We start from the raw sequence: 15942 nt of genomic DNA, 5'->3' as shown, positions 1-15942 counted from the left end.
TGTTCTGGATCGCTAGCTCACGGCCGCGGGTTGGTGACCTCCACCCTGCAAACACCGGGAGCTTCTCCCTTGGTGGTTAATGAAAAAAAAAAAAAAAAAGTCACTCAAATGACAGCTTTGTCATGTGAAAGGAAAGCATTCCGTTTTAATATGCTAAAGAAGTCATTGGGGATACATTAGAAAGGGTCCCCTACTGGTAAGCCCTGCTTGTCTCCGGGAGCAGGTTGACAAGGGCTGGTTCATCCCCCAAAATAACTTGTTAATAGCTAAGTCAGGCCTGCAGTTAGACTTCCTCTGCATCACTGGTTTACAGTCTTATCTCATTCTTCTAGCAAATGTTTCCGAATAAACCCAGAGCTTCTGCCTGCCAAGAAATGGCTACTGGAAGCATAACTTTCCTTGTCCCAAGCTTCTGCACCGAACTCCTAAATCCTGTAGTTTGGGGACTTGGCATAAGGACCGCTTGGTGCCTGGTTCCAGCGTCTCTTGGCCGGTGTAGTAGGAGACCTGCGACAGGTGCCTGAGACCCACACCAAGGGGGTCTACTCCTGGCAGGCCCAGCGCCCATGGCTGCGGCTCGAGCTGAGTCCCGGGCGCCTCCCTTTGGAGGGGGGCGGCAGGTCGCGGGACCACCCGGGACAGAGGCCTCGCCGCAGCGTCGGGGTCCCTCCACGCTCTCCAGTCTCCGTCGCCTTCAACGGTCCTGGAAGAAGGGGAACATATGGCGGAGGAGGCCTTGAATTTGCACCACCCGGCTGCCCACGGAGTCTTTCCCCTTGGCTGGCGCCGCCGCCGCTCTGGCCGTCTTCTCCACGACCTGCGCGCCCACTGCGCTCGGGGCGCGTCTCAGCGTCCACCCGGCGGCGCTGCTGCTGTTGTTGTTGGCATTGTTAGGGTCCCGGTCTCGGCCGCTTGCCCTCTCCCAGTCCTCGGCCCCCGACAGCTCCCGCAGGCTCCAGGGCGCGTCGGGCCTCAGGTAGTGACAGGGCCGGTGGCCGCTGTGGTCGCGGCGCGTGGGGTCAGCCCCCAAGGCGCCCACCAGCACCTTGATGACCATCTCGTGGCCCTGCAGGGCCGCCAGGTGGAGGGGCGTGAGGCCGCCGCTACCCGGGGCGCTCACGTCGAGCCGCAGCCCCTGGCGCTGGGCGAAGTCGTGCACTAGGATGAGTTCCTCGTGGCGCCCGTGCTTGGCCAGCCAGTGCAGCACCGAGTAGCCCGTGATCGGGTCGCCCCGCAGCAGCAGCCCCGGCTCGGCTTCCAGCAGCTCCTGCAGCGCCTCAAAGCGGCCTTCGGCGGCCGCCAGTATCCACGCGTGCTCCCGGGGCTCCAGGCACAGCCTGCTACCGCCCGGTCCGTTCGGCCCGCCAGGGGACTGCTCCTCCAGGCGCTCCTCCGACAACCACCCGGCGGGAGCCGCCCCCTGCAGCCCCAGCAGCTCCAGCCGCGCTCCCCGCCGGCGCGCCGACCCCGTTCCCGAGGGCATCAGCGCGCCAAGTAAAGGGGGCTCCCTGGAGGCGGTGGCGTTGCCCCGGTACCTGCTCAGGTTGCCGGCGTCCACTCTCGAGGGGCGGGGCTGCGGGGCGCTCCTCGGGCTCAGCTTGGTCGGTGCGAAGGAGGCCTTGGGGGCCGGCTTGGCGGCCCCTCGGGGCTCGGCCATAGTCCGGCCGCCACGGCGGTCCCAATGTCTAGCGTCGGCTGCCCTTCCCGGGCCCCACCGAGAGGAACTGGCGCTGGCTTTGGGGAAGGAAGCTGCTTGAGCAATTGAGCTCGGAGGGAGGGAGCGAAGGAAGGGAGGAGAGGGAGGGAGAGCGCCAGTGATCCGAGGGAGGGCCCGGGCGTTGCGGGGGTGGGGGCGACGCGGAGGGGTGGGAGCTCCGGCCCGGCCCCCAGGACGAGCCCCTCTCCAGAGCCCGGGGTGCAGCCGCCGCCTCGGTCCCCCCAGGTTTCGGGCGTCCCCGCCCCAAACGGCCAGGTGAGCTGGCGGCCACACCTCCCGAACGGCTAGGGCAACCTTGGGGCGGGCGCGGGGGCGGGCTGCGAGCGGGCTCCGAGAGCCGCCCGGAGCCGCCCGCTTGCCCCAAACGCCGGGTTCTCTGCATCCCCACAGCTACCGGGGTGAAGAGGATCCAGGGAACCCCCTCGCCGGCGAACTGAGCTCGGCTTCCAGCCAAGGCCTCCGGGAGCGTGATCCTTAAGGCTCGCTCCCCGCCCCTTCCTTCGTCCTTCCTTCTTATCTCCTCAGAAGTCTCCGTGCACTTTGTCCTTGAGCCGCCTTTGTCCCGCGCCTCGCATTCGGGGAGGTGGCCTGGCTGCCCCGTGTGACTAGGGTTCCCTCGCACTCCCCTTTTGTGCCTTGACCCCTTCCCGCAGTTGCCCCGGATTCCTGCAGAGAAACTCGAGAAAGGGTCCAGGCGGGAGCCCTTTCAGGGAACTGAGGACTATTCCCCTGCTTAGGGCTTCCCTGATGGCTCAATGGTACAGAATTCGCCTGCTTATGTAGGAGACATAAGAGACGTGGGTTGGATCCCTGGGTCGGGAAGATCCCCTGGAAGAGGGCATGACAACCCCCTCCAGTATTCTTGCCTGGGAAGTCCCATGGACCGGGGAGCCTGGTGGGCTACAGTCCATGGAGTCACAAAAGAGTTGGACAGGACTTAGCGACTAAACAACAGTATTATCCTGCTTCCCCTCCCGGGGCTCCCTACCCAGCTCTCTGCCCTCATCTCCTCTAACCTTTCCTGACTAGACTTGAAGACGTAAGTGAATCAGTCATTGGCCCGGAACGCCTTACCCTTTTCAGAGATGTATCCTGCTCTCTTCTAGAAGGACCTGCTGATTTCTGGGAATTCATTGTTTTAGGGCTTATAAAAGAGGAGGCTGTTTTACCTTTTCACTCCTAACATTAGCCTCCTCTTTGTTCTTTTCTTCTCTCAATAAATGGTAGTTCTTGCATCTCCCACACCCTCCCCCAGGTTAGGAAGTTTGGTCAGTGAGCAGTGGGGAGCCATAGAAGGTTCTTCAGCCATAGAGGGACACAGCTATGATTAAGGTAGGTTTAAGGAAGTTGATTAGGGGTATCCCTCATAGCTCAGTTGCTAAAGAATCTGCCTGCAACACAGGAGACCTGAGTTCGATTCCTGGGTTGGGAAGATCCCCTGAAAAAGGAAATGGCAACCCACTCCAGTGTTCTTGCCTGGAGAATTCCATGGACGGAAGAGCCTGGCAGGGTACAGTCCATGGGGTTGCAAGAGTCGGACATGACTTAATGACTACACCACCACCACCAAGGAAGATGATTATGGGAGATGCAGAAAGCCAGGAGACAGTTCCAATAGTCTAGGCCAAAGGGAGGCTAAGCCAGGCCCCTTTACTGGGTCTCACAGTGATGGAAGGTACCAGAGGCTTTTCCACTTTAACCCTCAAATATTTGAGACCAGTCCTAAATATCTGGAGCTTTCCTTCATGACAGCCTATGCATTTGTAGTCCATTTTTTGAACATTTTTTTCATGTGCCACTCTGCCAAATGCTTTATATGTGTTATTCTATTAACCTTCCCAAGGATCTCAAGAGCTAAGTATTGTTACTATCCTCCCTTTGCACAGAGTTTAGGCCGCTTGCCCAAGGTCACCCAGAAGGAAGCAGAAGAGCAGGTCTGGGTGATACCATAGCCTTTGTTCTGGCACAGAGGACCTGGCATTCAAACCAAGCTTATCAACTGCAAATCACTCACACAAGTCCCAAATTCCAGCCAAATGAGTGCACTTGTCCTAACTTGAGCATATCTTGAATTCACCCTCCTCTACCCAAATGTCCTCCCTTATAGCTTCTATTTGGTGAAGTTCTTCCCCCTGCCCTTCAAGGTTGGTCTCAGTTGCCACCTTCTCCACTGAGCCTCCTCTGATTGCCCCTGCCCAGAGTGATCCTTCTCAGTCCCCCAGCCACCTATTTGGATTATTCCTTCGGCAGCCAGAACAGACTGCCCTGAGTTGTATTTCTCTTCCTTAACTCTGACATGCCAATCAAACTAAATTCTTTGATGACTCTGTTGCGCTGCCCTTGTGTACCTAGTAGGTGAGTGAGAAATACTTTAACCACCTTTTGGTTTGGCAGCCTGGGGAAATGTAATTGCATGTATATATGTGGCTGGGGTGGGGGTGGGACCGTTATATGCACCCGTGTTGGGGGAGGTGTCTGCCCGCAGAACCTGGAGTGGGGGGAACCCACTCCCACATCTCTGCCCCCGACTGAATCTGCAGGACAACTAAAGCAACTCATAGACTTGGTCAGTTCGTGAAAGAGAAGCAAAAGGTGAACAAGTGGTTGCTTCACTAAGCTGACTAACCAAAGCCACCTCGTGACCTTTGCTGATTCCTCAGAGACCAGGCCCAGAGTGGGCCCCAAGCCTTCAGGCTTTCATTTTCAAAATGAACCCTGACTGACAAGCAGCTACTTCCGTTGCTCTGGAAACTTCCCTCCACAACCTCAAATCTGTAAACACCAAACCACACACACTTCCAGAATATGCAAACAGCTGCAACAATATTTTTTTTTAATCAAAATGCCAGCATGGAGAATGCAGGATGGAAGAATGCTTGGACTATTAATTTTCCTCACCACTAAGCAGGTAGTTCCCTTCCCTATCAGCAGTAACATTATCTCTGGTTCCAGTTCAACGACTGCAAAGGCACAGACCCAGGATGCACGTGCCCTTGCTTAACTGTTGCCAGAGACCAAAGCCAGGGTGCCGCCCTAGCAGCTCTTTACTTAGTAAGTGCTTTGTATAGGTCACCAATTGCATACACCATTCAGCAGAACCACAGCGCCCATCTCTGTTTCAGTAGACAGGGTCTGTGGACAAAGAATGTGCTTGTCATTCCAGTAAAGAAATGCCATCAAGCCATTGGCCACTGCAGCCAATGACCCCCTGCATCCTTCCACCCTGTGTGCTCTAACTGAAACTCAGGATGGAGAAAAAGAGGATACTGGCCCTAGAGAGTTTAGATGCTTATATAAGGAATACTTTCAATAAGCCCAGGCTCTTACATTTTGCCATACACAGGAAAGGGCTAAAATCACTAGTTTGAGATATCTATTTGGGGGGGGGGGGATTAGCAGTAATCTTTGATATTCAAACACATGATTTTACTTTTTCTTCAAGAACTCCATATATCCTGGCTCCTCCTTTACCTCTTTGAAACAGTTCCTCAGCGCCCTCTGAGAGGCTGTCCCCGGGCTATAGTCCTCAGTAAGTCTGCCGAATAAGACAGAACTCACAACTTCTAGGTTGTGTGTTTTTCTTCAGTCAACAGGTCTCTGGAGTGGGGTGAAGAGAGCAGAAAGCAGAAGAGATAGTACAGACCCTCCTAAGCCAAAAATGCCCATCCCCTGAGGCAGCTACTCCCCCTCCAAGGGAATAGGGCAAAACCCTTAAAGCCTTTGGAAATGGCCTCTTAAAAAGTTGGATGTAGGGTGAAGGTTTGGATTTTGAATGGTGGTGGTGATTGTTGTTTTAGTAGCTAAGTTGTGTCTGACTCTTTGAGACCCCGTGGACTACCCCGCCAGGCTCCTCTGTCCAGTGTGTCTGTGGGTTTGTTTATTTGTCCTGGAATATTCAAACTATAAGAACTGTTAATGTTTCCTTGGTCAGGGTTTTCATTTTCCAGATAAGGTTTAGCTGTCAGAGAGGATGGAAGGAGGCAGAGAAACTTTAAGCTGAAGTGTTGAAAATCAACCTTGATGAGGAGTACAGCTCAGAAATCTTATTGGAGGCTGGTAGGAGGGCAATGGCACCCCACTCCAGTACTTTTGTCTGGAAAATCCCATGGATGGAGGAGCCTGGTAGGCTGCAATCCGTGGGGTCGCTAAGAGTCGGACACGACTGAGCGACTTCACTTTCACTTTTCACTTTCATGCATTGGAGAAGGAAATGGCAACCCACTCCGGTGTTCTTGCCTGGAGAGTCCCAGGGATGGAGGAGCCTGGTGGCTGCTGTCTATGGGGTCTCACAGAGTCGGACACGACTGAAGTGACTTAGCATAGCATAACATAGGAAATCATAATTGATTTGCAAAAATTTAATTTGCACGCAGGAGAAGGTCTGCAAATTCACCCTAGGAGAAGTCAAGAGCATGTGTATCTGGCTCACAGTGGAGTTTGCCAATGGAGCTCATGGATTCAGAAAAATTCATGGGGGGACTTCCCTGGTGGTCCAGTGGCTAAGACTCCACACCCCCAATGCAGGGGACCTGGATTTGATCCCTGGTCTGGGAACTAGATCCTGTATGCCACAACTAAGACCTAGTACAGTCAAATAAATAAATATAGATATTAAGAAATCCATGGATGTAGAGCAGATATGAGCAGATTGTGTGAAATATGGGAAGTAAAGTTCCTCAGGGCAGAAGCAGGGAACATTATTGAGATTCCAGATATAAATGATAAGTCTCCTTTCCTCCAAAGACCTGTGCTGATATCACCACATGATTCTCAGTAAGAGAGAAAGCTTCTTTCTCACTGAGCAAAAGAGCTTGACTGTGAGTGTGTGAATGTGTGTTCATGTGTGTGTGCGTGCACACACTGCCAGACATCACTGCCTCTGGTTGTCATTTGCTTCTTTCCAAGTGTCAGGGCCTCCCATGAAGGGATCCCTGTGAAAGGTTTAACATTCTGACTATCTTTTCCTTAGGTTATAGAACAAATCATATTTAGTAAACACTTAAAACATCCTTTTTTTAGTGTTTTGGATTTGCTTTTTCCCCCTTTTATAAAAAAGTATGATCTTACTTTGGGAGCTGGGTAAGCTTGGAATAATAGAAGGTGGTAAGACCAAGCTGAAATCTGTGTATGATGAGAGCAGGGTTTTTCAAAATAACTGAAGAGAAAGGTGTGGGCAGGGAGCAGAAAGAAATCTTTAGGCCTGAGTGTAAGCAGGAAGCCTGCCTAAGACTCGAGCTGCAATGGCTTAACTGGAGTCCAAGTGTCAAGCGTGGGCCATGAAGTGTGAGGAGAAAAAAATTTCCATTACATCTTTTATTGACGCTGAAGAAAATATCACCTCATTAAAGAGGCCTGAGGTGTTACCATGTGGAGACACAAGAGGGCGCTCCAACCAACTATTATTAGACATTAAGAAAACCAGATTATATTCTTTGCAGCCAAAGAAGGAGAAACTCTGTACAATCAGCAAAAACAAGACTGGGAGCTGACTGTGGCTCAGATCGTGAACTCCTTATTGCCAAATTAAGACTTAAATTGAAGAAAGTAGGGAAAACCACTAGACCATTCAAGTATGACCTAAATCAAATCCCTTATGATTATACAGTGGAAGTGAGAAATAGATTTAAGGGACTAGATCTGATAGACAGAGTGCCTGATGAACTATGGACAGAGGTTCATGATATTGTACAGGAGACAGGAATCAAGACTATCCCCAAGAAAAAGAAATGCAAAAAAGCAAAATGGCTGTCTGAGGAGGCCTTACAAATAGCTGCGAAAAGAAGAGAAGTGAAAAGCAAAGGGGAAAAGGAAAGGTATAAGCATCTGAATGCAGAGTTCCAAAGAATAGCAAGGAGAGATAAGAAAGCCTTCCTCAGTGATCAATGCAAAGAAATAGAGGAAAACAACAGGATGGGAAAGACTAGATATCTCTTCAAGAAAATTAGAGATACCAAGGGAACATTTCATGCAAAGATGGGCTCAATAAAGGACAGAAATGGTATGGACCTAACAGAAGCAGAAGAGATTAAGAAGAGGTGGCAAGAATACACAGAAGAACTGTACAAAAAAGATCTTCATGACCCAGATAATCACGATGGTGTGATCACTGACCTAGAGCCAGACATCCTGGAATGTGAAGTCAAGTGGCCCTTAGGAAGCATCACTACGAACAGAGCTAGTGGAGGTGATGGAATTCCTGTTGAGCTATTCCAAATCCTGAAAGATGATGCTGTGAAAGTGCTGCACTCAATATGCCAGCAAATTTGGAAAACTCAGCAGTGGCCACAGGACTGGAAAAGCTCAGTTTTCATTCCAACCCCTAAGAAAGGCAATGCCAAAGAATGCTCAAACTACCGCACAATTGCACTCATCTCACATGCTAGTAAAGTAATGCTCAAAATTCTCCAAGCCAGGCTTCCGCAGTACATGAACCGTGAACTTCCAGATGTTCAAGCTGGTTTTAGAAAAGGCAGAGGAACCAGAGATCAAATTGCCAACATCCGCTGGATCATCGAAAAAGCAAGAGAGTTCCAGAAGAACATCTATTTCTGCTTTATTGACTATGCCAAAGCCTTTGCCTGTGTGGATCACAATAAACTGTGATCATTTTGGGGGGGTTCCAAATCACTGCAGATGGTGACTGCAGCCATGAAATTAAAAGACACTTACACCTTGGGAGAAAAGTTATGACCAATCTAGACAGCATATTAAAAGCAGAGATGTTCCTTTGCCAACAAAGGTCCGTCTAGTCAAGGCTATGGTTTTTCCAGTGGTCATGTATGGATGTGAGAGTTGGACTATAAAGAAAGCTGAGTGCCGAAGAATCGATGCTTTTGAACTGTGGTGTTGGAGAAGATTCTTGAGAGTCCCTTGGACTGAAAGCAGATCCAACCACTCCATTCTGAAGGAGATCAGCCCTGGGATTTCTTTGAAAGGAATGATGCTAAAGCTGAAACTCCAGTACTTTGGCCACCTGATGTGAAGAGCTTGCTCATTTGAAAATACCCTGATGCTGGGAAAGATTGAAGGTGGGAGGAGAAGGCGACAACAGAGGATGAGATGGTTGGATGGCAACACCGACTCAATGGATGTGGGTTTGAGCAAGCTCTGGGAGTTGGTGATGGACAGGGAGGTCTGGCGTGCTGTAGTTCATGGGGTCACAAAGAGTCAGACACGACTGAACGATTGAACTGAATTGAACTGAAGAAAACCAGAAAGGTCAAACGGATTTCTACCTGGGAATAGAGACGTTGCAGGCCCTTTATTGATGTGAATTCAGGTTTCTACCCAGGATCAGCTCACCCTTGGAGGTACTAGCCATAGGGGCTGTGGTGAGAAGGTCAGGGTATCATGTTGAAGAGAATGTGAACAATCTGGAGAGAGAAGGAGGGTGATGAATAGAACAAAATGTTTCCTTATTTTATTCGAGAGGTGTGAGTTTCTGTAATATGTAAGACTTGCAATGATAATGCTTTATGATTTTCAAAGTGCTTTCATATTTTTAAATTATCTCTTTGACCCGGGCAGCAAGGCTGTGAGTTATGTAGAGAAAACAGTATTTATAGCCAACTCTCTCACACAAGACTGAGAGAAGTTAAGTGAACTGCCCTGTATCCTGCAGCTCAAAAGTGATGGAGCCAGACGTGTGCTCATGCCTCTGTGTCATGCTGCCTTACTCATGTGGGTGCGGTGGGCAGGGATAGCTCTCGATGACATTATGCAGAAGGTGCATACTGTCCCTGGTGACTTCCACCTCTCTTTTTGACATCCAGGCACCCTAGGTCCCATCACCTAATATAGCACTCCCTAATAACATGGACAGCAACCACCTGCTGGTATTGAGCACTTAGGTGCTTGGCAGGCCCCATGCTAAACATTAAACCTGCCTTATCATGCACGAGGATTCACAATAGCCAAAATGTAGAAACAGCCAAAATGCCCATCCACTGGTGAATGCATAAGCAAAATGTGGTATATCCATGCAGTGAAATATTATTTGGTGACAAAAAGGAATGAAGAAATGATACATGTGACATACAACATAGAGGAACCCTGAAAGCATTGTGCTAAAGTGAAAGAAGCCAGACACAGGAGACTGCATACAGGCTGATTCTATTTGTATGCAGTGTCCAGAAGAGGCATGTCCACAGACACAGAAAGCATGCTAGCGGTTGCCTAGGCTGGGTGAGGAGAGTTGGGGAGGGGAAGGGAGCGTGGAGAGTGACTGCCAATGGGTTTCGTCTTGGGGTAATGAAAGTGTTCTGGACTTAGATATTGATGATGGTGTACCACCTCGTGCATGTACAAAAACCCACTGAATGGTTCATTTCACTTTATAATGGTGATGTTTATGGTATGTGATTTATATTTCAATAAAACTGTTACCAAGAGTGCATCATCTCTCTTATTCTTTTTTTCCCACTTAATCTTTATAACAGCTCTAGGAGTTGGGGAATAATGAGAACTTGAGGCTCAGAGAAATTAATTGGTCACATTCTTTCAGCTAGTAAATGGCAAGGGAACACATCCAACTTTGCCTGAAGGCAAGGCTCTTGCTTTTCTTTCTTTTTTATTGGGGTATAGCTGCTTTACAATGTTGTAAGGCTCTTGCTTTTCACCATTTCACACTGCCTCTAATGCATTACTCATGTAGAGGATATGGTAAGAACCAATATTCACCGAGGACTTATTGTGTGCCCAGCACATTGCATTCGTGACCTGGTTGATGCCTACAACAAGGTAGGCACTATTCAAGCAGAGGTCTCTCAACTTTTTTGATTGTACATCTCTCTACTGAAAATATTTTGAGAAGTATTCTCAAATATTTAAGTATTTTGTAAAATGATGTACATGTTACTCTATGAATACATTATGTATGTTCTAAAGCATACATCAAAAGGACATTTTAAAAGGATGAGACAAAGATGAAATATTATTTAAACTTTTTATAATATCTGCAGTACAAAAAACTATTTTGGCTCTCACTATGCTGTCATGAATACATTTTTTCCCCACAGAGAATGTGACTGCATACACATCATTAAAAAAAACCTTGGGTGAATATAGTAATATAGTAATACAGCTATAATTATAGACTATAATACAGCTATGTGAAAGTGTGGATCTAAGTTTAGTTGATTTCAGCACTTGGTTGCAGTGACTGTCAAAGATGGGAAAGATGTCTGAAAAACATATACAACTCTCAATGGAAGGCAGATTCCAGAGGCTGAGTTTACCATGTCATCGCGATTCTATTCCAATTCCAACCCCCCCCCAATTATGCAATGTTTTTTGATTAAGTTTGGCTGGTAAGCCATCTCCTTTCCTGATGCCAATTATTTATTTTTGCCAATCAATCAGCACTTGTTGCACTTTTGTGTTTTTAACAAATGGGTTTGAAATCCACCAAAACTCTACAATTGAAAGATTTTAAAACAGGGTAGACATTTTCAGTCCCAGATTTTAAGTGTGTAGATATGAGAGGTTTTCTAGGTATGCAACTTACATCATTTTTGGCAATAAAATTACATAACAATGAAAACACAAATATCTGTTCTCCAAATGTTCTCTCCATGAACAAAGTTTCCTTCCAAAGCAGTTATTTTCCTCACTCACTGTTGAACTCTCAACTTAAACTTGAAGACTGATATGGGGGTGTATTTATTATAACTGTTAAAAAAAAATAACCACTGACTATTAAAGGACCCTACAGAAAAGGTCAGTAAATTTAAAATGTATTTTTATGTGAAGGGAAAATTTATCTTTTAGTCTGAAAACTCTTTTAAGGACCCTGCCACAAAATAACCAGCTAACCTCTGTTTGATAAGTGACAAAGGGAATGTCACTCCCTACCTTGTTACAGAATAGAGTACTGTGAACATTTCAGAAGTCTAGGTTCTGTACTATATTTTTAAAGTCAATTACAATTCTTTTTTAACAAAAAGTATCTATTTATCTATTTTTTACTATGAGGGGTCTTCGTTGCTGTGTGTAGGCTTTCTCTAGTTGCGCTGAGCAGGGGCTACTCTCTTGTTGCAGAGCACAGGCTCGAGGGGCAGTCAGGCTTCAGGAGTTGTGGGTCACAGTCTTAGTTACCCCAGAACATGTGGAATCTTTCCAAACCAAGGATTGACCCTGTGTCCCTTGCGGATATACTATAACTATATATATGCCATAACTCCTACTATTAGGCGGATCCCAATCACCACACCACCAGGGAAGTCCTCTCTACCCGACTGATAAATCTTTTAGCACTTTGTACATTTTAGGCTTCAATATCTTTGCTGTGAAAGATTGCCAACTTTTTCAGTAAACTTACTTTGAAATTCACTCCCACCTTTTGAAAAAACTTCCTGTCAAAGCAGCAGTTAGAAAAAAATTAGTCATTTTGTTCATACTATATCTTCTTCTTTGTATCTTTCCTTTGGTAGCCCATATCATTAGAGTAAAAAACTGCTTTTCCAGTTTTCCGGTAAGGCATTAAAAACAATTAAAGTGTTTCAATACTCTGTAATGACCTACATGGGAATAGAATCTGAAAAAGAGTGGATATATGTAGATGTGTAACTGAGTCACTTTGCTGTACAGCAGAAACTAACAAACATTGTATATTAACTATGTATGTGTTAGTTACTCAGTCGTGGCTGACTCTGTGACCCCATAGACTGTAACCCAACAGGCCCTCCTGTCCATGGCAAGAATACTGGAATAGGTTGCCATGCCCTCTTCCAGGGGATCTTCTCTACTCAAGAATCGAACCCTGGTCTCCTGCATTGTGGGCAGATTCTTTACCATCTAAGCCACCAGGAAAGCAGATTTTAAAGTTCTTGCTAATCATGATAGCTTCATATCATTGTTAGCTAATATATCAAGGCAAAGTATACACTTAAAATGAGTTTTTTATTAACACAGCAGACATGAATCATACTTTAAATAGCTTTCTTTTTTTCCCAGGTTGAACTTTTTTTTCCTTTTGGGAATGTCACACGGCTTGTGGGATCTTAGTTCCCTGAGCAGGAACTGAACCCAACCCTAGCAGTGAAAGTGTGGAGTCCTAACCAGTGGACTACCAGGGAATTCCATAAGTAGGTTTCTTGATATTTTCTTTTTCTTTCTTTTTTTTTTTTTGGCTGATTTCTTATCAGAACCAATTTTTTCGTTGTTGTTTTTATAATGCTTTGAAGTGGGGCTGATGAAAAGCTTATACTAGGAATGGGAGATGAATCAGTTTTGCCATTTTCCTGTTGCCCACTTGTATTCTTCATAGTCTTCATTCAGGCTGTGGTTTATTTGTAGGAATCTTTTCAAACCACTTTTCCATTTGAGGAGGACTGGTTTAGTTAAAACCAGATGATATAATCTGTAAATTCAGAACCCAACACAGACATTACAGAACTTTTCAATAGGCTAAAAATGAAATGAAAGAGGGTGGATGCCACCACCAAACCCTTCCGTGTTGTGAATTTACCATTCCTTCTTCAGGATATACCCATCAGTGTCCATCTTACGAACAGATCAAACGAGGGTGCCAGTGGCACCACATGCCTTGGGTACATTATAGTTTAATGTCTTTTATCTTTTTGCTTCAAAATAAATTTAAATTAAAGCTGGAATATTTTCTTCATATACCTCAATGTATCGTCTTATACATCTCACTTTAGAGACAACTGGTTTATTACATTGATTCCATTTTACAAATGAGACAACTGAGGTCCTGACAGGTGAAGAAATGAACTCAAGGATACACAGCTAGTATGTGATAGAGCTAGTATTCAAACAGACCTGTTTGGCTCCAGTGCCCATGCTCCCTCTATTATAACCAAAAGACTCTGGCTGGTTCAATGACACATAATTTCTGGTGACACCAGAAGGAGGGAAGACTGATGATCTTATTAATAACTCCCAGCTGGAGGCTCGTTTCCCTTCAGGTGGTCTACAGCAGAGAAAGGGGCAGGCTTAGAAGGAGGATACTTGCAAAACTGGAATATAACCACCAATCATCAGGCACTTGCTATGTGCAAGTCACGGAGCTCAGGGACTTCCTTGGTGGTCCAGTGGTTAAGACTGCACTCCCAATGCAAGGGGCCTGGGGTTTGATCCCTGGTCAGGAAGCTAGATCCTGCATGCTGCAACTAAGATCCAGAGCAGACAACAACAACAACAACACACACACACACACACACACAGAGCCAAGCACTGAATCCTCATGACCCTGGAAGGGAGCTCCGAGTGGTATTTCCAATTCACAGATGACAAAATGGAATAGATGGTCATGCTGGCACTCCAAGCCAAAAATGGAATGACTCCCAAACCTGGGATTTTAACCAATACAGTGTTGCCTTTAATCCACCTGCCTCATAGACAGTATTGTTTCAGTACACACACAGGAAGAGCAACATGCCAGGCTCTGTGCCAACTGCTTTCCATGTATTGTATCTCATTTACCTCTCACAACAGCTTCATGAGAAAGGTATTGCCAGACACTGTGCCCATTTTACAGATGCAGAAACTGAGGCTCAGAGAGATTAGGTAACTTGTCCAAGGTCATTAGGGGTTGCCAGCAAGTGGCAGATCTTCTTCCAGTCTGGCCTCCCTTTCGTCATTGCTTTGGGCAGGGACTGGGCAGAATCTTCCAGAGCCAGCCTTTCATGGGGAGGCCACATCCATCTACCAGCATCTCCTCACTGAGTGGATGGAATCCAGAGAGGTCAAGAACAGTGTGGTCTGTGGACAGATGCCAGCCCAACAAGATAAGAAACCACATTAAATTAAGAGTTTGGAAAGTTTCCCCCTCCCCCAGTATTTTTTATATTTAGAGCTCCCCTGGTGGCTCAGATGGAAAAGCATCTGCCTGCAATGCGGGAGACCCAGGTTCGATCCCTGTGTTGGGAAGATCCTCTGAAGGAAATGGCAACCCACTCCAGTATTCTTGCCTGGAGAATCATATTTATTTATTGAAGTATAGTTAGTTTACAATGTTGTCCTTGTTGTTTATTTTATATACAGTGGTGTGTATACTTTAATCCCAAACTCCTAATTTATATCCCCCCTTTCCCCTTTGGTAACCATAAGTTTGCTTTCTATGTCTGTGGTCTATTTCTGTTTTGTAAATAAGTTCATTTGTGTCATATTTTACATTCCACATATAAGCGATATCATATGATACTTGTTTTTTCTGTCTGACTTACTTCACTTAATATGATAATCTCTAGGCCCATCCAAGTTGCTGCAAATAGCATTATTTCATTCTTTTCTATGGCTGAGTACTATCCCATTGTATATATACCATACAAATATGTAGTATTTTTTAAATTATTGAATAATAAATACCTTTATTTAGTGATCAGAATCATTCAAACATGGGGCTTGCCAGGATAAAGAATAACAGAAGAGGTGCTCGGTGATGAGAGTTTGGGAACCGGGCTATAAGACTCTCTAACGACAGATAATGCCTGCTTCATCTTAGAGTCCTCAGTGCTGGCACGTACCTCCTTAGGTGCTCATTAACTTTCAAACATACACAGTGCAAAGAGAACACATTAATACAATAAGCTCCCATGTACCCATTTCTGTGTGTGTTTATTCGCTCACTTGTGTCAACTCTTTGAGACTCCATGGACTGTAGCCCACCAGTTTCTTCTGTCCATGGAGAATCTCCAGGCAAGAATACTGGAGTGGGTTGTCATGCCCTCCTCCAGGGGATCTTCCCAACCCAGGGATCGAACCCAGGTCTCCTGCACTGCAGGAAGATTCTTTACCATCTGAGTCACCAGGGAAGCCCATTACCCAGCTCCAAGAATCATAGCTCACGGCCAATCTAGCTTTCTTAGGCTCCCACCTGACTGACCCCTAAACCTCCTTGCAGATTATTTTGAAGCAAGTCCCAGATATTGTATAATTCTACCCAGAAATATTCTAATATGTCACTCTGAAAGATAAGTGCTTTATAAATACATCATCATACTTAAAAAATGAACACTAATTCCTTAAATATCCTCTAGGGACTTCCCTGCTGGTCCAGTGGCTAAGACTCTGCCCTCCTGGGTTTGATCCCTGGTCAGGGAACCCGATCCTCCATGCTGCAAGAGAGTTTGGAAACATTTATACAAGTTCAATATTGCTGCAGCATCCAAGTGCCTAATTATTTTTCAAAAAGTTTTACCAAAGTATCTGTGCGCAGCAGATTAGAAATTAAAAAAAAATAACCTATCTTTCACCACAGATAG

At 46.3% G+C, this 15942-nt stretch overlaps 1 protein-coding gene across 1 annotated transcript; it reads right to left on the bottom strand.

Moving 5' to 3' along the window:
* Positions 1-207: 207 nt before the first annotated feature.
* On the bottom strand, positions 208-1902 carry SOWAHD (sosondowah ankyrin repeat domain family member D). The gene has a single exon (XM_006046112.4). It carries the CDS (start codon positions 1655-1657, stop codon positions 695-697), a length of 963 nt encoding a protein of 320 aa, XP_006046174.3. The 5' UTR covers positions 1658-1902; the 3' UTR covers positions 208-694.
* Positions 1903-15942: the final 14040 nt, after the last annotated feature.

The sequence above is a fragment of the Bubalus bubalis genome, chromosome X, assembly GCF_019923935.1.
Source record: "Bubalus bubalis isolate 160015118507 breed Murrah chromosome X, NDDB_SH_1, whole genome shotgun sequence".
NCBI lineage: Eukaryota > Metazoa > Chordata > Mammalia > Artiodactyla > Bovidae > Bubalus > Bubalus bubalis.
This window is presented reverse-complemented; position numbering and strand designations above follow the sequence as displayed.